The sequence below is a fragment of the Scyliorhinus torazame genome, chromosome 12, assembly GCF_047496885.1.
Source record: "Scyliorhinus torazame isolate Kashiwa2021f chromosome 12, sScyTor2.1, whole genome shotgun sequence".
Lineage (NCBI taxonomy): Eukaryota > Metazoa > Chordata > Chondrichthyes > Carcharhiniformes > Scyliorhinidae > Scyliorhinus > Scyliorhinus torazame.
The window spans coordinates 36,297,011-36,320,581 of NC_092718.1; the positions used below are offsets into that span (position 1 = coordinate 36,297,011).

Sequence of the window (23,571 nt, forward strand, 5' to 3'; positions counted from 1 at the left end):
GAGCTTTGAATTTCCAATTAACATTATTTTAATGACATTGATCTAGGTCAGTGTGCTGGAATAAAATTGCAAAGTTCTTACATGTGTTTTGTATTCTAGGAAAGCAACAGAGCAAATGGTGGGGACACCTGTTTGCAACGGGCATGGCGTCTCTGAAAAGAACGGGAGTTTGAAGTTAGAATCAGTGATCGAAGAGACCATCATGGGAGACTATGCACTGGTTATTAATGGACACAGTTTAGTAAGTGTGAATGTGGTTTTTCTGTGTGGCTCCCTTTACAGCTTAGCAGGTTACCCTTGGAGTAATTAAGTCATGGAGATCATTCATCTCAGCTGGGCTAACAGCAAGGGTCTGAGATTTGGCCTCAGCCCTCTGATTAAGGACGGGAAATTGGTCAGGTTCCCCACTCGAAGCAGGATTTTTCAGTCGCAACAGTCACCAGGCAGGAATGTTCCCTTCCAGTCAGGGAACACTTCAGCAGTCAAGGGCTTTCAGCCTGTGATATTTGGGTAAGCGTTCTTCAAGGCTGCCTTCAGAACGCATGACAACGCAGAAGCGCCACACAGAAACTGATAGCCAAGTTCCGCACGCATGAGTACGGCCTCAACCGGGACCTTTGATTTATGTCTCACCACGTTTATCCCCCCACCTTATGGCCTGGGCTTGCAAAATCCTCCTGCCTTGAGACAATTCACATCTCTTTAACCTGTGATTATCCCGCTCTCCAGTCGCACCGTCTGGACCTGTAAAGACTTAATTACCTGCTAAGACTCGCATTTAAAGTATCATCTTGCATCATTGGCTTGTTTGTGTAACCTACCTCTTCACAGGGCAGCACGGTGGCGCAGTGGTAGCACTGCAGCCTCCCAGCGCTGAGGTCCCAGGTTCGATCCAAGCTCTGGGTCACTGTCCGTGTGGAGTTTGCACATTATCCCCGTGTTTGCGTGGGTTTCGCCCCCACAACCCAAAGATGTGCAGGGTAGGTGGATTGGTCATGTTAAATTGCCCTTTAATTGGAAAAATGAATTGGGTACTCTAAATTTTTTTTAAAAACCTACCTCTTCACTCACCTGATGAAGGAGCTATGCTCCGAGAGCTCGTGATTCCAAATAAGCCTGTTCGACTTTAACCTGATGTTGTTAGATGTCTTATTGTGCCCACCTCAGTCCAACGCTGGCATCTCCACATCAGTGTGTTTGTAGATAGGAAGCACATTTAATCAGGCAGGAGGATGGAGTGTGAGTACTCTACCTCAGTACTTCCTCAGGAAACTAAGGAAATTCGGCATGTCCACATTGACTCTTGCCAACTTTTACAGATGCACCATAGAAAGCATCCTATCGGGCTGCATCACAGCCTGGTATGGCAACTGCTCGGCCCAGGACCGCAAGAAACTTCAGAGAGTCGTGAACACCGCCCAGTCCATCGCACGAACCTGCCTCCCATCCATTGACTCCATCTACACCTCCCGCTGCCTGGGGAAAGCGGGCAGTATAATCAAGATCCCTCCCACCCGGCTTACTCACTCTTCCAACTTCTTCCATCGGGCAGGCGATACAGAAGTCTGAGAACACGCACGAACAGACTCAAAAACAGCTTCTTCCCCACTGTTACCAGACTCCTAAATGACCCTCTTATGGACTGACTTCATTAACACTACACCCTGTATGCTTCATCCGATGCTAGTGCTTATGAAGTTACATTGTATATGTTGTGTTGCCCTATTATGTATTTTCTTTTATTCCCTTTTCTTCCCATGTACTTAATGATCTGTTGAGCTGCCCGCAGAAAAATACTTTTCACTGTACCTCGGTACACGTGACAATAAACAAATCCAATCCACTCCAATCCCGCCGATATTAAGTCCAGGGCAGGAAGGCTTGTGGTTGGACTTCCCGCCAAGCCACCAATCGAGGCCTTTAAGCAGTCAATTAATACCCACTTATGGGCATTGTCTCACCACCACTGGTGTTAATGCCGGTGTGGGTAGGCCTGTTGCCACGTGGCATGCTCTACAAGTAAACCTGTGCAGGCTGCTTGTGGTGCCCAGGTTTTTTTTCCTGTAGGGGGTACCTCATCCAAAGGCTCTCAGTGTCTGATTGAGAGACTTACATTGAACACCCCCCATCCCCACCTGTCATTGCTGTCAGCCCCCTCTCTCTTCCCACCTCCCCAACTCAGACCCCAAAATACACAATATTGTTGATTTGCACCAAGATAATTCTATTTTAATTTGAATTAGCCGAGAGTTTAATTTCTATGACCACTGCATATTTTAAGGGGAATTTAAGACAACATTGTGTACAATAATTAACTTGCTTCCTCGGGAACGGGAAGTTGTGGTTAATTTATTATTCCAAAACAAATTGAGGATATAATGAATATCAATATTATGAATATATATAAAATAAGTGGACTTGAATATAACCTGATAACGTTTATTGAAAGTTTGATTTTGCAAAGATCAGGGTTGAATTTGTTCCGGATGGTATTTGCTTTGTTGTGCCCTCGCCACCAAAAAATAAATGATAGTTGTGGTGGAATGGCTACAGTTCTGTCTCATTAAATTGCTCTCACTCTGTTTCCTCCTCCATTATTGATCCCTTGCCTCTCTTTTGTCATGATGGTAATTCATGTAACTGTGTCAGCAATCAGCCCAGCAACTTATCTATTTGATTTTTGCTCACATAGCCTGGATTATTCACATATTCACCAGCCAAAGCTGAACCTGTCCGACCTTAATGTCCGTACGTATGCTGTTGATAGATATCAGTTGCTGCTGGGAACCCTTTGCCCCTTCCTTTGTTCTGGAATGCTGAGAACAGGAATTGAAGCTTCCAATTTCCTTTTATTCAGTTTGACTCGGTACCACAGAGTACGATGTATTTACCCACTGAGCTGAGTGACAAATTGCTCATTTCTGGCTGACTTCTTGTGCTGAATAAATGAATTCAGTTCTTACAATGGCAAAATTAAGAGCTCGGCTGGCTAAGTTAATGAGTAGTTGCTATCTGCCAGGACAGTGATTTGGAAGAAAGGTGTCGTCCCCCCCCCCCCCCCCCCCCCCCCCCCCCCAGCTTGCTGGTCCTAGAATGGGCACTTAAGCAAAGTACCGCTCCTATCTGTTTGACACTTTCTCTTGCTGAACTGGCCATCTTTGTGGCTGAAGCTGAAGTTTCATAGAATCCCTACAGTGCAGAAAGAGGCCATTCAGCCCATCGAGTCTGCACTGACCCTCTGAAGGAGTACTTCACCCAAGCTCACTCCCCCCACCCCCCTCCGCATCCCATTAACCCCTTCATCTAACCTACCCATCTTTTCGGACACTAAGGGGCAATTTAGCTTAGCCGATCCACCTAACCCGCACATCTTTGGGCTGTGGGAGGAAACCGGAGCACCCAGAGGAAACCCACGCCAACACGGGGGGAATGTGCAAACTCCGCACAGACAGTGACCCAAGGCTGGAATTGAACCCGGGTCCCTGGTGCTGTGAGGCAGCAGTGCTAACCGCCATGCCGCTAAATTACAATTTATTTCATCTCTGCAAATTGGGCATGAGTTCTGGTCCAGACACATGGGATTTACGTTTCCCAGGTCTGCTAACACCAAATGTTTAATGCAAAATGATTTTGGAAATTAAGAATCCCATGGGATTGGTCTGGACAACTAAACTGTCCCTAATTTGACATTTTGGAAGTCTCACTCAGAGACCACAGGGTAGCTGGTGTGGGCAGGGGAAGAAGTATCAGAAGTGGTGCAGTAGGGGTCAGATCTTTTATGGTTGGGAGATGAGAGATGTTGGGGCACAATGGAAGGAGTTCAATTCCGCATCCAGCTGTCATATGCCTGGCCTGTGGCCTGCAAAGCGCTTGATGCTGGCACTGTAAAAGTTTCATTTTCGATCGTTAACAACCCTCGGATAAGAAAGCACAAAACACTTACTGGAGAGTAAAACACATTGATTTGACTTTCAGTAAAGATGCTGCAGGCAGAAAACGATCTGGACAGAAAAGTTACAAAACTTCCCCTCCAGGTTTACCTGTGCTTGTTGACCTTCAAAGTAATAATAATAATCATCTTTATTAATGTCACAGGTAGGCTTATACTGTAATGACATTACTGTGAAAATCCCCTAGTCGCCACACTCCGGCACCTGTTCGGGTACACGGAGGGAGTATTTAGAATGTCCAATTCACGTAACAAGCACGTCTTTGGACTGTGGGAGGAAACCGGAGCACCCGGAGGAAACCACGTAAACACGGGGAGAACGCGCAGACTCCACACTGGCAGTGACCCAAACCGGGAATTGAACCTGGGACCCTGGCGCTATGAAGCAACAGTCTAACCAATGTGCTACCGTTCTGCCAAAGTTTGATGGGGGTGGGACTCATGATTGAATGAATTGTACGTGACCTTTGGATGGAATATATATTTCATGACACTTAAGTGTTCATATGTAAATCATGGAAACACAGAGCATGGAAGGATCCATCTGGTCTATTGTGCTTTATGCTGGCTCCTGGAAACAAAATTTCATCCTAATTTCACGTTTGTGAAGAATGGTTTCTTTTCTGGTTAAACAGTTCAATGCCTGTCTTTATTTCTTGCTTCCTGTCATACAGGCCCATGCCCTCGAAGCAGACATGCAACGTGAGTTCCTGGACATGGCCAGCATGTGCAGAACGGTTATTTGCTGTAGAGTCACACCATTACAGAAAGCCCAAGTGGTTGAGCTGGTCAAAACTTTCAAGAAAGCTGTCACGCTGGCTATAGGCGATGGGGCAAATGACGTCAGCATGATCAAAAGTAAGCAAGGTGCCCTGCCAAATGTGAATGCAAATCTAAAATCTGCATCAATATCGAAATGGTGCATCAGAAATGCCAAGAAGTACTTTTTATAGATCTTCACCGCTGTCAGTTTCTTTGATTTGAAGTCTCAAAGTTACTTCCGCCAGTCAAAGAATTAAGGTTGTGGCCCAGATTAAAACATGACGAGAAGAACTCAGCTGATCATTTCATGCAATGCGCAGCAATATATTAAATGGACAGAGTTGCGAGGCAATAGTGTCTCAGTAGCGTCTCCTGCTCTCAAGCAAAAGTTCTTACCCGTGTGTGGCAATTAAATCAAGGAATGAGGATGGATCAAGTCTTTGTGATAGTCAATCGAATAATTTTCCTACTTCCATCTTGGGAAAAATATATAAATCCGAACAATGAATTTGGTTAAAATCAAAGATAAAATTGTGCCTTTGCTAAAACGTAAATGAGAGGTTTTCAGTATGTTGTGTGGATAACTTAATGCAGTTTCCTTTCAACGTCAGGTTGGAAATATATTAATTTAACGTGCTGATATAAAGTTACTAGAGGCTGAGCAAGATGTTTAATAAGTTCAAAAACAGAAAATGCTGCACAATGTCAGCAGGTCTGACAGCATCTGTGGCAAGAGAACGGAGTTAGCATTTCAAGTCTGGATGACTCTTTGTCAACACTTTGTCAGCTTTAACAAATTCATCCAGACTCGAAACATTAGCTCTGCTCTCTCTCCCTAGATACTGTCAGACCTGCTGAGATTGCCCAGCATTTTCTGTTTTGGTTTCGGATCCCAGCATCCGCAGTAATTTGCTTTTATCATAATGTTTAAGAAGTTATCTTGCCATTGTTGTGTGTGAGATTTTTGCTTATCTTTCTAAATGAACCTCAGTCTTGGAACAAAACCAGAGCATATTTTTTTCTAATTTAACTCTTTAATGCACTAACTGCGGTTGCTTTACCCACAGGTGCACACATAGGAGTTGGAATCAGTGGCCAGGAAGGCATGCAGGCTGTTCTAGCTAGTGACTATTCATTTGGACAATTCCGATACCTCCAGCGGCTTTTGTTAGTCCATGGGAGGTGGTCCTATCTGAGGATGTGCAAGTTCCTTTATTACTTTTTCTATAAGAACTTTGCGTTCACTCTTGTACACTTCTGGTTTGGTTTCTTCTGTGGATTCTCTGCACAGGTTAGTTTATCTGAAAAAGTGATCAGTTGTTCCAAACAGATCGGAGTCAATACCTCCATGCCTAATGAGGTGTAGGGTCAGAATCAATTAGTTATGCAGAGTTCAGGGTTTTAAGGCAACATAATTAATTTTAGAAGTGTTCTAAATTGTGTGAAGTCAATATTGCAAATTTTAACATCACAATCTGCGTAGATTTCTTGTGTAATATTATAAATTTTACAGTGAGTCAATAATATCCTGTTACGTCATATCATAGATATAATACGTCATAATATAAACTGAACTAATGCATCATAGAATCAATCATAGAATCTCTACAGTGCAGAAGGAGGCCATTCGGCCCATTGAATCTACACCAACCCTCTGAAAGAGCAGTTTACCAAGGCCCACTCCCCTGCCCTTTCGCTGTAACCTCATAATCCCACCTAACGTTTGGACACTAAGGCGCAATTTAGCATGGCCAATCCACCTAACCTGCACATCTTTGGACTGTGGGAGAAAACCGGAGCACCCGGAGGAAACCCAGGCAGACATGTGAGGAACTTGCAAACTCCACACAGACAGTCACTCAAGGTTGGAAATAAACCTGGATCCCTGGTAACCACTCTGCCGCTGTGCCATCATCTAAATGCAAATTTGCTCTAAGCCCTGGTATATTCAAATGGAAATGAAGTGCTCTAAAATCTTCAAAATGTAATCAATAATGAAAGTTATTGTAGAGGAAATGCAATTTGCTCGTGAAAGTACATCATGACTTTTGAGATTTATGTGAACTTGAAATTAACCACTTGTAAAATCTCTCTGGGAATGAAACTCCTGTTGAAACTCGGCATCTCTGAATATTTTGATGATATTTGCCTGCAAGTCGGAATGCTTTATATCAAAGCATGTGACCAAGAATATTTTTTACATTATCCTCTTTCTGTTTATATTGCATGTTTTCACTTTAACAAGCTCTTTATTTTCTAAAACAGCTACATTGATTTTGAAGATTATTTAAGTAAATGGGAACAAAGTCTTATAGCGAGCGCGTTGAGCCACGTGTTTCCCAGCGCTCACAGTGCCGAGAAACACAAGGCTTTCAAATATCACTCGGGTTAGATAGGGGGCCTCAGCAGGGAACGCACAACCAAGCCCGCACATAACCCCATTTTCTGCACTGAGGAGCTCCGCTCGCCAGTACTCCATATGACCATAAGACATAGGAGCGGAAGTAAGGCCATTCGGCCCATCGAGTCCACTCCACCATTCAATCATGGCTGATTTCAACTCCATTTACCTGCTCTCTCTCCATAGCCCTTAATTCCTCGAGAAATCAAGAATTTATCAACTTCTGTCTTAAAGACACTCAACGTACCGGCCTCCACCGCCCTCTGTGGCAATGAATTCCACAGACCCACCACTCTCTGGCTGAAGAAATTTCTCCTCATCTCTGTTCTAAAGTGACTCCCTTTTATGCTAAGGCTGTGCCCCCGGGTCCTAGTCTCCCCTGCTAATGGAAACAACTTCCCTACGTCCACCCTATCTAAGCCATTCATTATCTTGTATGTTTCTATTAGATCTCCCCTCAACCTCCTAAACTCCAATGAATATAATCCCAGGATCCTCAGACGTTCATCGTATGTTAGGCCTACCATTCCTGGGATCATCCGTGTGAATCTCCGCTGGACCCGCTCCAGTGCCAGTATGTCCTTCCTGAGGTGTGGGGCCCAAAATTGCTCACAGTATTCTAAATGGGGCCTAACTAATGCTTTATAAAGCTTCAGAAGTACATCCCTGCTTTTATATTCCAAGCCTTTTGAGATAAATGACAACATTGCATTTGCTTTCTTAATTACGGACTCAAACTGCAAGTTTACCTTTAGAGAATCCTGGACTAGGACTCCCAAGTCCCTTTGCACTTCAGCATTATGAATTTTGTCACCGTTTAGAAAATAGTCCATGCCTCTATTCTTTTTTCCAAAGTGCAAGACCTCGCACTTGCGCATGTTGAATTTCATCAGCCATTTCTTGGACCACTCTCCTAAACTGTCTAAATCTTTCTGCAGCCTCCCCACCTCCTCCATACTACCTGCCCCTCCACCTATCTTTGTATCATCGGCAAACTTAGCCAGAATTCCCCCAGTCCCGTCATCTAGATCGTTAATATATAAAGAGAACAGCTGTGGCCCCAACACTGAACCCTGCGGGACACCACTCATCACCGGTTGCCATTCTGAAAAAGAACCTTTTATCTCAACTATCTGCCTTCTGCCTGACAGCCAATCGTCAATCCATGTTAGTACCTTGCCTCGAATACCATGGGCCCTTATTTTACTCAGCAGTCTCCCGTGAGGCACCTCATCAAAGGCCTTTTGGAAGTCAAGATAGATAACATCCATTGGCTCTCCTTGGTGTAACCTATTTGTTATCTCTTCAAAGAACTCTAACAGGTTGGTCAGGCACGACCTCCCCTTACTAAATCCATGCTGACTTGTCCTAATCCGACCCTGCACTTCCAAGAATTTAGAAATCTCATCCTTAATAATGGATTCTAGAATCTTGCCAACAACCGAGGTTAGGCTAATTGGCCTATAATTTTCCATCTTTTTCCTTGTTCCCTTCTTGAACAGGGGGGTTACAACGATTTTCCAATCCTCTGGGACTTTCCCTGACTCCAGTGACTTTTGAAAGATCATAACTAACGCCTCCACTATTTCTTCAGCTATCTCCTTTAGAACTCTAGGATGTAGCCCAACTGGGCCCGGAGATTTATCAATTTTTAGACCTCTTAGTTTCTCTAGCACTTTCTCCTTTGTGATGGCTACCATATTCAACTCTGCCCCCTGACTCTCCTGAATTGTTGGGATATTACTCATGTCTTCTACTGTGAAGACTGACGCAAAGTACTTATTTAGTTCCTCAGCTATTTCTTTGTCTCCCATCACTAGATTACCAGCGTCATTTTGGAGCGGCCCAATGTCTACTTTTGCCTCCCGTTTGTTTTTAATGTATTTAAATAAACTTTTACTATCATTCCTAATGTTACTGGCTAGCCCACCTTCATAATTGATCCTCTCTTTCCTTATATCTCTCTTTGTTATCCTCTGTTTGTTTTTGTAGCCTTCCCAATCTTCTGACTTCCCACTACTCTTTGCCACATTATAGGCTTTCTCTTTTGCTTTGGTGCATTCCCTAACTTCCTTTGTCAGCCATGGCTGCCTAATCCCCCCTCTGATAACCTTTCTTTTCTTTGGGATGAACCTCTGTACTGTGTCCTCAGTTACTCACAGAAACTCCTGCCATTGCTGTTCTACTGTCTTTCCCACTAGGCTCTGCTCCCAGTCGATTTTCGTCAGTTCCTCCCTCATGTCCCTGTAGTTACCTTTATTTAACTGTAACACCTTTACATCTGATTCTACCTTCTTTCTTTCAAATTGGAGATTGAATTCTACCATATTATGATCACTGCCTCCTAAGTGTTCCCTTACTTTAAGATCTTTAATCAAGTCTGGCTCATTACATAACACTAAGTCCAGAATGGCCTGTCCCCTCGTGGGCTCCATCACAAGCTGTTCCAAAAAGCCCTCCTGTAAACATTCAATGAATTCCCTTTCCTTGGGTCCACTGGCAGCATTATTTACCCAGTCCACCTGCATAGTGAAGTCCCCCATGATCACTGTGACCTTGCCTTTCTGACATGCACTTTCTATTTCGTGGTGCATTTTGTGCCCCTGGTCCTGACCACTGTTAGGAGGCCTGTACATAACTCCCATTAGGGTTTTTTTGCCTTTGTGGTTCCTCAACTCTACCCACACAGACTCCACATCATCTGACCCTATGTCGTTTAGTCCTATTGATTTAATTTTATTCCTAATTAACAAGGCAACCCCGCCCCCTCTGCCCACCTCTCTGTCTTTTCGATAGGTTGTGAATCCCTGGATGTTTAAATGCCAGTCCTGAACCCCCTGCAACCACGTCTCTGTGATGCCTATCACATCATACCTGCCAGTCACAATCTGGGCCACAAGCTCATCTACCTTGTTCCATACACTGCGCTCATTTAAATATAGCACCTTTAATTCTCTATTGACCGTCCCTTTTTGTTTTCTTAGTGTGGTGGACCTTGGTTTACTGAGCCTTTCCATACACTGTGCCATATTTTGTGAGATGGGGACTATCGTAACCTCTCCTGAGTTCTGTCTTTTCGTGCTTTTTTGTATTCCTAAGCAGCTACGCTTCCCATTGATTACTTCACCTCTTGGTACCCTGACTTTCCCTTCCCCCCCAATCTCTAGTTTAAGGTCCTATTGACCACCCTATTTACTCTTTTCGCCAGAACACTGGTCCCAGCTCGGTTCAGGTGGAGACCATCCCAACGATATAGGTCCCCCCTGTCCCAAAACTGATGCCAGTATCCCATGAAAAGGAACCCCTCTTTCCCACACCACTCTTTCAGCCACGTGTTAACTTCCCTTATTCTTGCCTCCCTATGCCAATTTGCACGTGGCTCGGGCAGTAATCCGGAGATTATGACCCTTGAGGACCTTTTTTAAAATTTGAATCCTAGCTCTTTATAATCTCGAAACAGGTCCTCTTTTCTAGACTTGCCTATGTTGTCGGTACCGACATGGACCACAACAACTGGATCCTCCCCCTCCCCCTCCCCCTCCCCCTCCCCAGTATCCTTTCAAGCCGGTCAGAGATGTCCCGCACCCTAGCACCGGGCAGGCAACATACCATGCAGGACTCTTTATCCTGCTCACAAAGGATACTATCTATCCCCCTGATAATGGAATCCCCTACAACTACAACTTGCCTATTTACTCCCTCCCCTTGAATGGCCTGCTGAACCATGGTGCCTTGGTCAGCTGCCTCATCCTTCCTGCAGCCCTGTTCGCCATCCACACAGGGAGCAAGTGCCTCATACCTGTTGGACAGGGTCAAGGGCTGAGGCTCGGGAGTTCCTGACTGCTGGTTCCCTTTACCTGCCTGACTTGCAGTCACACCCTGCTGTCCCTGGCCACTGGCCGGAATTAAACTACTTACTCTGATAGGTGTGACTGCCTCCTGAAACACAGTGTCCAGGTAAGTCTCCCCCTCCCAGATGTGCCTCAGTGTTTGAAGCTCAGACTCCAGCTCATCAACTCTGAGCTGGAGCTCTTCGAGCAGCCAACACTTACTGCAGATGTGGTCGCTGCAGCTTGCAATGGGATCTGCCAGCTCCCACATCAAGCAGCTCAAGCACATCATCTGACCAGCCATCACTAATTAATTAATTAGTTTAATTTAAGCTTCAGACACTAATCTACACTGCACTTTTAACTGAAAAACAGCACAATTAGATTAACCACTTACCTTTCCTGGTTACCTCACTGAACCAAATTACCAAATTCTCACTCTGTCTGTGTCTCACTCACTCAGGCTATGTCTCCTTGACCAGCGCAATGCTTACTAAGTGCGCTTTCTGTCTGTCTTTTATACAGACTTTAGGATGACTCACACTAAAACTTCAAAGAGAAGAATACAATGTGTACCTTTGTGCCCCTTAAAAGGCCTCCGGTGACTGCCAGATAACTGCCTCTCAGCAATTAGGGTGGGGGCAGCTTCAGCCAATCAGACACTAATCTACACTGCACTTTTAACTGAAAAACAGCACAATTAGATGAACCACTTACCTTTCCTGGTTACCTCACTGCACCAAATTACCAAATTCTCACTCTGTCTGTGTCTCACTCACTCAGGCTGTGTACTCTTCAGTGTAGCGAGAGATCGGTGATCTCTGGAGCCGCCGTCGCGACCCCTGATGCTCCCCCAAGCCATAACTCACTGTGAGGGGGATCCGCGGGCCCGCCGCAGCCCCCCCCCCCCCCCCCTCACATTCCCTGCGCAGGGAACCCACGGCCCGATTGCTGTTGTGTAAAAAATGCCAGCTTGGCACCCTGGCAGTGCTAGGCCGGCAGTGCCCCTGCCAGCTGACAGTGCCACCTGGGCACCTTGGCAGTGCCAGGCTGGCATCCAAGTGGCAGTGCCAGGGTACCAGCCTGTCCAGATGGCAAGCACCTGGGGCCTCCGATTCCCTTGGAAACCCCACGAGTGCCGTTCCATCTGGTTCCTATTTGTGGAGACCAGTACTGAACAACTCTCACCCAAAGTATTGTTAGAGCTCACGAAGCGTTGCGAGCCGGGTAGATCCCGGGAGCGGGGACTCCCGGTTTTCATCGACCGCGCTGCCTTTCGAGCGCAGCTGGCCGTTTGATCGCGCTCTATGAATTTAATATACATCTGTTGGTATGGTCGTTGATAGTTTTAGATGATTTTCACAGCCCTTTGTTTTTTGCAGACTGTTTATGACCAGTGGTTTATCACCTTATACAACATCGTTTACACATCTCTTCCTGTTCTGGCCATGGGCATATTTGATCAGGTAAAGTAATCTTTGAATTAATTTAGATCCGTTCAGAATGAGGGTTTAATTTCCTTTTGTTCATGGAACTTTGCTGATAATAGAAGCCTATTTGTACATAGATTCCAACAAATTCTCCCAGTACAGCGTGCCAGGAAATTCAGTACAGCTCTTTAAATATTCAATCTTTGTTGCAATTATGTGCATATTTATTGTTCAATGGGGTGAAGGATTCTCTCTTTAACCAATACCATTTCAGCTGCAGTCTGGCCCCAAATATGTATCAAAATATGTACCCTCTACTCTGTTCCAAATCTTAGGTGTGCATTTGGCATTTCTAGCATGGTAGCTTCTGGAACGCTTGTGCTTTGAGCGAGCCTGATAATTGTTTTGTACTTTGAGCCCAATTGAGAACTGGATTGAGACAGTCAAATTTCATTCAATTCAGCACTCTATCAGAGAGTTCATGGAGAGAATGGTAAACAAATTTACAATGTCGCTACAACATGGACTAACCAGGCATCGAACAATCGGCATTAGTAGCAATCAGACTAGGACTTACAATTTCCCTTTCTACCTGTACGTTGTATCTTTTGTTTATAAGGAATGCAATTTACTTGGATCTTCACTATGACACTGAGTGTTATTTTTTTTAAACTACAGTCAAAGTAGAAGCAAAGAATACTGTATTATGTTTACACAGTCCAGGATCAAAATCATCTCACTGTGAATTAGGTCGATGATGTGCTGACACAACAGTCTTTTTTTTGCCCATTTTCATCTAATCAGAGTTACCTCAAAAACCTAGTCATGGTCGAGAACTCCTCATGTGTTTCCTATAGTCTGGAGGATCGTGTTACCCCGTATCTTTCTTAGTTTGTCTTTTTTAAAATCAAAAGGACCTCCAAACAATTTTCTCTCCCTATTCCTCTGAGGTACTTGCTGGTACTGAGGTATTGTGCCCTCTGCCTCCAGCCAATTTTCACTGTAACATCATTGCAGTGTTGATGTAAGCCTACTTGTGACACTAATAAAGATCATTATTATTATGTCTAATACCTTGTGCAAGTGACTGCACTTTGCATGAAAATCTAGATGACGAGTGTTAATTAGCTACTTTGACCAGAGGAGACATCCCGGGTGGGATTCTCCCTTCTGGGGACTAAGTCCCCACGCCGGCGGGAAAACCGGCACCAACCACTCCGGCATCAACAGCCCCCGAAAGTGCGGAATTCTCTGCATTTTTGAGGGCAAGGTGGACGCAGGAGGGGTTGGCGTGATTCCACGCATGCGCAGACCGGCCGCCGTATTTCGCGCCTGCGCGGGGGGGTTCTCCTCTCCGTACCGGCCCCCGGGCAATATGGCGGAGCCCTACAGGGGCCCGGCACAGAAGAAAGAAGTCCCCCCCACTGAACAAGCCCGCCTGCAGATCCGTAGGCCCCGATTGTGGGCCAGGCCGCCACCGTGGGGTGCCCCCCCCCCCAGGGTCGGATGCCCCCGCGCCCCCCCCGGAAGACTGTCCCCGCATACTCACCTGCATACTCACATGCCAGGTCCTGCCGTACGTGAGGTGAATAATTCACGCTGGCGGGACTGGCCAAAAATGGACGGCTGCTCGGCCCATCGGGGCCAGGAGAATCCCCGGGGGGGGCCACTGTCAACGGCCCAAGACCGGCATGGCGGGAATCCCGCCGCCGCCGGAAAATCGGCAGCGGAGAATACAGCAGCCGGCGGCGGGGCGGAATTCATGCCTCCCCCCGGGGATTCTCTGACCCGGCGGGGGGGTCGGAGAATCCCGGCCCTCATCTAAGCTTCACCTTGCCCAACATTCACAAATGTGCATTTTCTAATAGGAGCCAATGTCTACCAACCAAAACAAGGGAACTTGGTTGATCATTGTTTTCCAGTCCCTAAATCAGTTGTGGCCTCTATATTTACGAGACCAGCTGAGATAGCCTAACTCAACACAATTAGTCAGAGTTCAAACCTTGGTGCTGTTTCGTCTCTTGTCTAACTCAGCAGCATTTCAGGAAATATAATCACCTAATGATCAATTAGAGGTGAGATAAGGGTTAAGGTCCATCTGTTGGGATGGGGAGTAATACGTTAGTCAGTTCAGAGTGTTTTTCGTTACCGCGATGCCGAATTGATGAGTCACTGATGAGAGTATTTAGTCTCTAATGTAATTTTTCTCCTCAGGATGTCAACGAACAGAAAAGCTTGGAATACACAAGACTCTATGAACCCGGACAACTCAATCTGTTGTTCAATAAGAGGGAGTTCTTTATCTGTATAGTCCAAGGAGTCTACACATCCATCGTCCTTTTCTTTGTTCCATACGGTGCATTTTGTGATACTACAAGAGATGATGGGACTCATCTTTCTGATTACCAGTCATTCGCTGTTACTGTGGCAACATCTTTGGTGATTGTGGTTAGTGTGCAAGTAAGTTCTGCTTTTAAAAAGTTTGTGCAGGTTACTTCAGCGTGACACCAGTGATAGAGTTATCACAAATACTCAGGAATTTTTAAATTAAGATTGTTGACAACAATAATGAGCCTCTATCCAGAGAACGTAATAAATTAGGAAAAGCTCTTTCACAGATGTGAAGGAGTATTTAGGAGGGGCAGTCAAAGATTTGGCTGGAAAGGTAGGTCAAGAACAGCATCTTTTTTTTTTCAAATATTTCTTTATTCTCCTTTTTAATATTTTCTCCCAAATTTACACCCACCAACAATAAACAATAATCAGTAACAAATCTGACAATCCCCATATCAATAACAACAAGCCCATCCTCCCACCAAACCCCAAACATTAGCCCGCATGTTCAAATGACAAAAAGGAATCGGGAATCACCCATAGCCACCATTAACACACACCGCAGCCCCCCCCCCCCCCCCTCCCCCCAACTAATGTTCGATGTTATCCAGTGCTTGAAAGTGCACAATGAATAATGCCCATGAATTGTAGAACCCCTCCATCCTTCCCCTCAGTTCAAACTTAACCTTCTCAAGAGTCAAGAATTCCACCAGGTCCCCCCGTCACGCCAGGGCACAGGGTGGAGAGGTTGCTCTCCAACCCATCAGGATCCGCCTTCGGGCGATCAACGAGGCGAAGGCTACAACATCTGCCTCCGCACCGTTTCCAACCCTGGCTGGTCCGACACCCCGAATATGGCCTCCGGGGGACCCGGGTCCAGTTTCACGTGCACCACTTTAGAAATTACCCTAAAAACCTCCTTCCAGTAATCCTCTAGCTTCGGACAGGACCAAAACATATGAACGTGATTAACAGGGCCCCCATCCGCAACTTTCACACACATCTCCTACTCCTTCAAAGAATCGTCTCATCCTCGCCCTCGTGAGGTGCGCTCTGCATACCACCTTCAGCTGTATCAGCCCCAACCTCGCGGACGAGGTGGAGGCATTCACTCTCCGGAGCACCTCACACCAGAACCCCTCCTCCATATCCTCTCCCAACTCTTCCTCCCACTTTGCTTTGATCCCTTTCAGTGATGCTTTCTCCTCCTCCAAAATAGCCCCATAAACCGCTGACACTGCCCCCTTCTCCAGTCCCCCTGCCGTCAGCACCTCCTCCAGCAATTTGGAGACCGGCTCCACCGGGAAGCCCTGTATCTCCTTTCTGGCAAAATCTTGAGCCTGCATGTATCTAAACATTTCCCCCTGCTTCAGCCAATACTTCGCTCCCAGCTCCTTCAACCCTGCAAACCGACCCCTAAGAAACAAATCTTTTCGTGTGTTAATCCCCTTCTCCTCCCATTTCCGAAAATTTCCATCCCACCTCCCTGGCTCAAATCTGTGGTTCCCCCGAATCGGCATTTCCTTTGACCCTGCCCCCAACCAGAAGTGTTGGCGAAACTGCCTACAATTTCTCAATTAAGCTATTATTACCGGACTCCCTGAGTACTTCCCCGGGGCTATCGGGAGCAGCGCTGTTGCTACTGCTTTCAATCCCGACCCCCTGCACAAACTCTCCTCCTCCATTCTGACCCACTGGGAATCAACCCCTCTGACCCAGCTCCGCACCTTCTCCACATTCGCCGCCCAGTAGTAATACATCAGGTTCGGAAGACCCAAGCCCCCTGCCTGCCTTCCCTCTGCAGCAGCACCTTTCTAACTCTGGCCACCTTCCCTCCCCATATGAACGATGTAATTGTTCCCTCAATCTCTCTGAAAAAAGCCTTTGGCAGGAAAATCGGCAGGCATTGAAAAATAAACAGAAATCGCAGCAACACGTTCATTTTAACCGCCTGTGACAGAGGGACCCCATCCCACCTTGCCAGATATGCTTTCACTCCCCCCACCAAACTAGAAATGTTGTACCTGTGGAGCCCACCCACTCCCTGGCAACCAGGTACCTAAAATGAGTCCCTGCCCTACGGAATGGCAGCCCCCCCACCCCTGCCCCACCCCCGGACGAGACGCCACAAAATACTCACTCTTATCTAAATTTAGTTTGTACCCCGAGAAAGACCCAAACACTCGAAGTAGCTCCAATATTCCCCCTATCGACACCTCTGTTTTCTTCCCCTCTGCCGCTGCCATAACGACGTTCAATAACAAAGAGCTGCCTCCCTCTCACAAACCCTGTCTGAAGAACAGCATCTTGAGGGGATTGGGATATAGGGGTGAGCAAAGGGGTTTGTGGAGGAATTTCGCAGAAGAGGATCCAGGCGACTCAGAACTTAACGACCAATGGTGGGATGAACCAACAAGGGGATGATCTAGAGGATGGAGTGATCTAGAGGGGATCTAGAGGGAATGATCTAGAGGGGGGGGGTGGCGGAGCATATGTAGTGTCACAATCCCCCCTGCCTTCCCACCCACCTGTGACCCAGTCCCCACGATACAGAACGTAAGTAAGACGCCCACTAGACCACCTGCCCATAAGCATTTCTGGGCCTTAGTTGGCCAATTATTGGCCACTTAAGCCCCTCAACCCACTTCCAATCCCATAACACACTGAGCAGTGAGAGTGGGAAGGCTGATTTTTTTGTTGTTGCAACTCTTGGAAAGGTGGAAAGCACATAATTTGGGGGCATCCCCCAAGACGGAACTTCCCAATTTGTGCGTCCCCGCCTAGCCTCCAAAACCGGCCCCTTGTTTCCCCCACCCATCCCCACTTCCACTCCCAGTCACACCAGGACCCTATCTCAGTAGAGCTGCTGGTTGATTTTCTAGGCCAGCAGAAAAGCTTGGAATACACGAGAACGCGGGCAACTCAATCTGTTGTTCAATAAGAGGGAGTTCTTTATCTGTATAGCCCAAGGAGTTCACACCTCTCTTGTCTTTTGTTTCGTACAGTGCATTTTGTGACACTACAAGGGATGATGGGACTCTTCTTTCTGATTATCATTCATTTGCTGTTGCTGTGGCAAAATCACTCAGTAGCTCTTGAGGGTGGAACCTACCCCTGAGGGAGGGAATTCTGACCTCCAGCTTGTTTAAGCTGCGGAGTGGCCTTTTTAATAAATTGGTTGGTTTGGTACCAACTTCGCGGTCGCTCCTCCCCCCTCCCCCACCACAACCAATCCCCGGTAAAATCCAGCCCGTGGAGTCAATGGTAGGAATTCTCTGGCCGTAGCAATTCACTTTTCCAGCTGGCAGCGCACCCCTGCCTGCGGGTTACCCGACAGCGTGGGGTGGCTTCAGTGGAAAATCCCATTGACAAGCGGCGGGAGTATCATAGAATTTACAGTGCAGAAGGAGGCCATTCGGCCCATCGAGTCTGCACCGGCTCTTGGAAAGAGCACCCTACCCAAGCCCACACCGCCACCCTATCCCCATAACACAGTAACCCCACCTAACACGAAGGGCAAATTTGGACACTAAGGGCAATTTAGCATGGCCAATCCACCTAACCTGCACATCTTTGGACTGTGGGAGGAAACCGGAGCACCCGGAGGAAACCCACACACACACGGGGAGAATGTGCAGACTCCGCACAGACAGTAACCCAAGCCGGGAATCGAACCTGGGAGCCTGGAGCTGTGAAGCACTTGTGCTATCCACTATGCTACCGTGCTGCCCTCGTGCTGCCCTGAGTATAGAATCCCACCTCCCGCGAATGGGACGCCACTGAGAAACGTGCGCTGGGGAATCCGAAAATCCAGCCCGGTGTCACACAATATATTGGAAGTGCAGTGGGTGTTATTATGAGCACATTCGTAATTCTAACATTGTCATCTTTCAGTGCCAAGAGTTCCAGCATCTTCTTAGCACTGCAGCATTTGAGCCTAAAAGATGAAGTCCCACATTCAGGCGCAGAACTGGTGAGAGCTATTCCCAGTTACCACCAACTAGAAAATGTTGTCCCAGACAATGAATAATCGTGTCATTGTTGCCATGTACGAAATAGTTTTATTTCAATTAAAGTCTGATGCCCCCATAAGCAACTCCTTCATGAACAATAAAATAGTAATTCAATTAATTCTTAATAAATGGATGGCTGAATCTAATTCTCAGAAGGTATCCGGTCTTTAGGCTTTCAAATTAGCTTAACCTTGAGGCACTTTGATTGTTCAAAAGTGGAAGAAAGCTATTCAAGTAACTCTGCATAAATGCATGCAGAACACAAGCATTTAATTCCCTCCCAAAATTCCTAATGTGTAGGAATATTATACGGTCTGGATCAAATTAACATTGCCCAGCAAACTTCCTGTATGTTTAGTGTGTGCTATAAAATACTAAGGAGTCAAAGTCTTTACTGCACAGAAGGAAGCCATTCAGCCCATCAAATCCAGACTGGCCCTCTCTAAAGCAATCCAGTCAGAGAACATGGGTCTTGTCACCAGGATGTCCCAAGTGGAACAACCCCAGCTGCAAGCAGATCATGTCATCCATTTACTGACTGCCCGTTTGACTGACAATGGGGTAGAACAACATTTGAACTTATCCACTGGAATTGAAGGATAAATAAGCCTTTTAGAGATGGGTAATTTACTGACCAACTTAAATAGGCCATATTACCACTAAAGCGGTGTTGCATTGTACATTGTTTCCTAAACTTCCAGTCAGAAGCAAGTATGGTAGTGGCAGTGATAAGTAGGAAAATATATTGCAAAAATAATTTACAGTATATAAATAGATTATGTAATGTACTGCTATGTTTTAATCAGAAGTGTGGATGTGCATTGTGAAGTTACCAGAAATACACATTTAAATCCTGCAGAGGGAAAATAACGTACGCCAACACATGATACAGCCGTTAATTGATTATATCTTGTGAGGGTATCGTCCGATAGGGCCAGAGGTTCTCAAATGATTTTTAATATATTAGCATTCAGGTAGTTTGGGTACTGTATTATGAGGCAACATACTGGGGTGGCATGGTGGCACAGTGGTTAGCACTGCTGCCTCACGACACCAAGGACCCGTGTTCAATCCCGGCCCCTGGTCACTGCCCGTGTGGAGTTTGCACATTCTCCCCGTGCCTACGTCAATCTCACCCCCACAACCCAAAGATGTGCAGTGTAGGTGGATTGGCCACACTAAATTGCCCCTTAATTAGAATTTTTTTTTAAGTTAGTAAAATTAATTTGTATGTTAATCCATTGAGAGATATACTGAGGTATAGGATTTTTGTCCAAATTTCTCAGCCACTATCAGCATTAAGCAGAATAAGGTCACTTGTACTATCGGACCGTCAAAAGTACGACTTGCTATTTAATGCGATTACTGGACAGCAGATTAAAGTGGATAAATTACAGATACAGTCAAATCAATCCAGTAATCGATAACCTATCATCATTTGACAGTACAGAACTTGAGTCGTACTGAAAATACTTTGGTCAAAATTTTCATCTTGGACTCATCAGAACATTTTCCAAAATACCAATGTAAAGGAAAAAGAACAATTTTTACTGTGTGGGAAGAAAGTGCTGATTGGTTGGCAGGTGGCCTCTGATCGGTAGACGCGTTGCCATGGAGAATGCACTATGGTGCTTACATGTGTGCGTAGAAGAGTCCCATTGGACTCAAAATGCCAATTATGCTTCTCCACAGATGCGACCAGACCTGCTGAGTTTTCCCAGCATTTTCTGCTTTTATTGTGAAATAAATTGATGGATTAAATATGTATAAGTCACCTAAATCAACTGGAACATACCCTTGACTTTTAAAAGGCAATGCAGGACCAGTTGATTTTAAGAGCTATTTAAATAGAGGCACTTGTTTTAAACAATGGCTAAGATTTGACATTTGGTCAAATGCTAGCATGCCATTCATTTTAAATTGAAGCATCTGTGAAAGTAATTGGGCAGGACTGGGAGATGTAGGATCTAGGCTTGAATGGATAACCTTGAGCTGATAACTTTGTTGGGGAGGGCTTACACAGTTTGATGGAGCATTATCTTCTTGGAGGTCTTATCTGTAATTAGTCACTCCTTTCAGGAAATTGAGTGGACCAACCTGTTTAATCTCCCACTCCAGGAGCTGTAGCTTTGTGAAGGGTGGAAATCTATACCTGTGTTCTTCAAAGACAGTAAGTAGCATTTTATCCGCAGCAATTTTGACATCGGGGTAAGCTGAATCCTGAGATTGAACCATCAATACAATTCTGAGGATTGAGATATTTTGTTAAAGAAAGTGCTGTCACCACACTCTAGATGGGTTTACAAAGTGGTTCTAATGATAAACTGGGTACTTTATGAATCAATAAACCAATACCTTGATTTAGATTAGTTCTAAACTGTAGTACGAGAGAATTAACTGTTAGGAAAAGCTGCTAGCAAGACAGCCTTGGCTGCAAGTGTTAAATTGTATGCATTCAATGGGATATTAGTCTTTTGGGAAAGGCACTCATCATCATGGATTCTATAGTGCAGAAGGAGGCCATTTGGCCCATCGAGTCTGCACAGACCCTCCGAAAGAGTAGCATTCCATCCCTGCAATCCAAAACCTAAACTGCACATCTTTGGACACTTAAGGGGTAATTTAGCATGGCCAATCCACCTAACTTGAACATCTTTGCGCTGTGGGAAGAAACCCACGCAGTTGTAGGGAAAACGCGCAAACTCCACACAGTCACCCAAGGCCGGAATCAAACCCGGGTCCCTGGCGCTGTGAGGCAGCAGTGCCAGCTAACCACTGTGCCACACTTGACTTGCATGCATTACTTGCTTGCATGCAAGTAAGCCAGATTGACTAATAATCCAATTGTATAATTAAAAGGACATTAAGTGTTTAATGGGATGTAAGTGTGTAAGACTTATAAATGCAGAGCTACGTGGTTTGAAATAGATAACAAATGATATCCCACCTTGCATGAAAGTGTGCTATTTGTGCCTGTCTCAATGTGGCAGGTTTTGAACAGTACGGCAATTGAGGGGAAAGCCCATGTCAGTTGATATTAGAGCAGCACCTAGTGGTTCCTATGAAGTCTGGCAGATGATGTGCAATCTTTATTTTTAAAGTTCGTGAAGTGGCCTTTTTGCCTTCTAAAGTTTATAGTAAACCGTGGCACTGATTCTTTTTATTGGACGTAAATTATTGGTATTGATAGCTTTGTTTTTAGTTGGTCTATGTAGAATTACCTCCGAGTATCTCTCCCCTTCCCAGCCTGAGCCATTTTAGATATCACAGCACACATTCATGGACACAGTACACATTGACGGGGTGCTGTCTTTTTTAAAAATTCATTTACGGGATGTGGGCATCGCTGGTTTGGCCAACGTTTATTTCCCATCTCTAGTTGCCCTTCAGAAGGTGGTGATGAGTTGCCTTCTCGAACTGCTGCAGTCCTCGAGGTGTAGGTACACCCACTGCCCACTGTGCTGTTTGGGAGGGGGTTCCAGGATTTTGTCCCAGCGACAGCGAAGGAACGGTGATATATTTCCAAGTCAGGGTGGGGAGCGGCTTGGAGGGGAACCTCCAAGTGGTTGCATTCCCAGTGTCTGCATCTTGTCCTCCTAGATGGTAGAAGTCGTAGATTTGGAAGGTGCTGTCTAAGGAACCTTGGTGAGTTACTGCAATGCATCTTGTGGATGGTGCACAAGTGGTTTTCAATTGCAGTGGTTTTAAATCCAATTTTTATGTCAGACCAGCACACACAACTGTCCATATCGTGACCAACTGATTTACCTTCTATCAACTCTCTGGAACAGTGCCAATACATACATGGCGGCACTGTGGCACAGTGGTTAGCACTGCTGCCTCACAGAGCCATGGACCCGGGTTCAATTCTGGCTTTGGGTGACTGTCTGCGTGGCGTTTCCACGTTCCTCCCGTGTCTGCGTGGGTTTCCTCCGGGTGCTCCGGTTTCCTCCCTCGGTCCAAAGATGTGCAAGTTAGGTGGATTGGCAATGCTCAATTGCCCCTTAGTGTCCAAAAGGTTATCTGGGGTTACTGGGTTATGGGGATAGTGTTGGGGCGTGGGCCTAGGTCGAGTGCTCTTTTAAAGGGTCAGTTTGTTCTTGACCCGTGATGAGATATGGAGTGCAGATTTCTCTGGGGTTCCCTTGCTTGTCTGACAAGTGGCTCTTGAGAACCTCTCAACTCCTTGATCAGCCTTAGATGGATATTATCTCAACCTGGAGCCCTATCATATTTGAGCTTTGCTGATCAATCCAAAATAACATTTTCATCCATTAATTATTAATACTACTCGGGGCAGCATGGTGGCACAGTGGTTAGCACAGCTGCCTCATGGCGCCGAGGTCCCAGGTTCGATCCCGGCTCTGGGTCACTGTCTGTGTGGAGTTTGCACGTTCTCCCCGTGTTTGCGTGGGTTTTGCCCCCACAATCCAAAGGATGCGCAGGGTAGGTGGATTGGCCACGCTAAACTGCCCCTTAATTGGAAAAAATGAATTGGGTACTCTAAATTTATTTTTTTAAACATTTTTTAAAAAAAATTATTAATACTATTCAATGCTGAGCACCCTACACCTGGAATATAAACACCATCTGCAGGAGAGCAGATTGATATAGAATTGTTACTCAGCAGCTCTGCCATAACCTGAATATCAGTTTGAATTGACCTTTGAACATCCTTTAATCTCCTATATAATCTTAATTTACTTTTAGCATTGTAAGAAGTCTTACAACACCAGGTTAAAGTCCAACAGGTTTGTTTCGAATCACTAGCTTTCGGAGAACTGAGTAAGGAGCAGTGCTCCGAAAGTTAGTGATTCAAAACAAACCTGTTGGACTTTAACCTGGTGTTATA

At 45.7% G+C, this 23,571-nt stretch overlaps 1 protein-coding gene across 1 annotated transcript in view; it reads left to right on the plus strand.

The window, feature by feature from the left end:
• The window catches only part of LOC140387321 (phospholipid-transporting ATPase ID-like), a 207,143-nt gene that overhangs the window by 165,030 nt on the left and 18,542 nt on the right, over positions 1–23,571 (plus strand). The window contains exons 20-24 of the mRNA XM_072470249.1: positions 100–241; positions 4,624–4,807; positions 5,779–6,002; positions 12,325–12,408; positions 14,587–14,832. Coding sequence (XP_072326350.1) covers positions 100–241; positions 4,624–4,807; positions 5,779–6,002; positions 12,325–12,408; positions 14,587–14,832 — 880 coding nt within the window. The remainder of the gene's footprint in view (positions 1–99; positions 242–4,623; positions 4,808–5,778; positions 6,003–12,324; positions 12,409–14,586; positions 14,833–23,571) is intronic.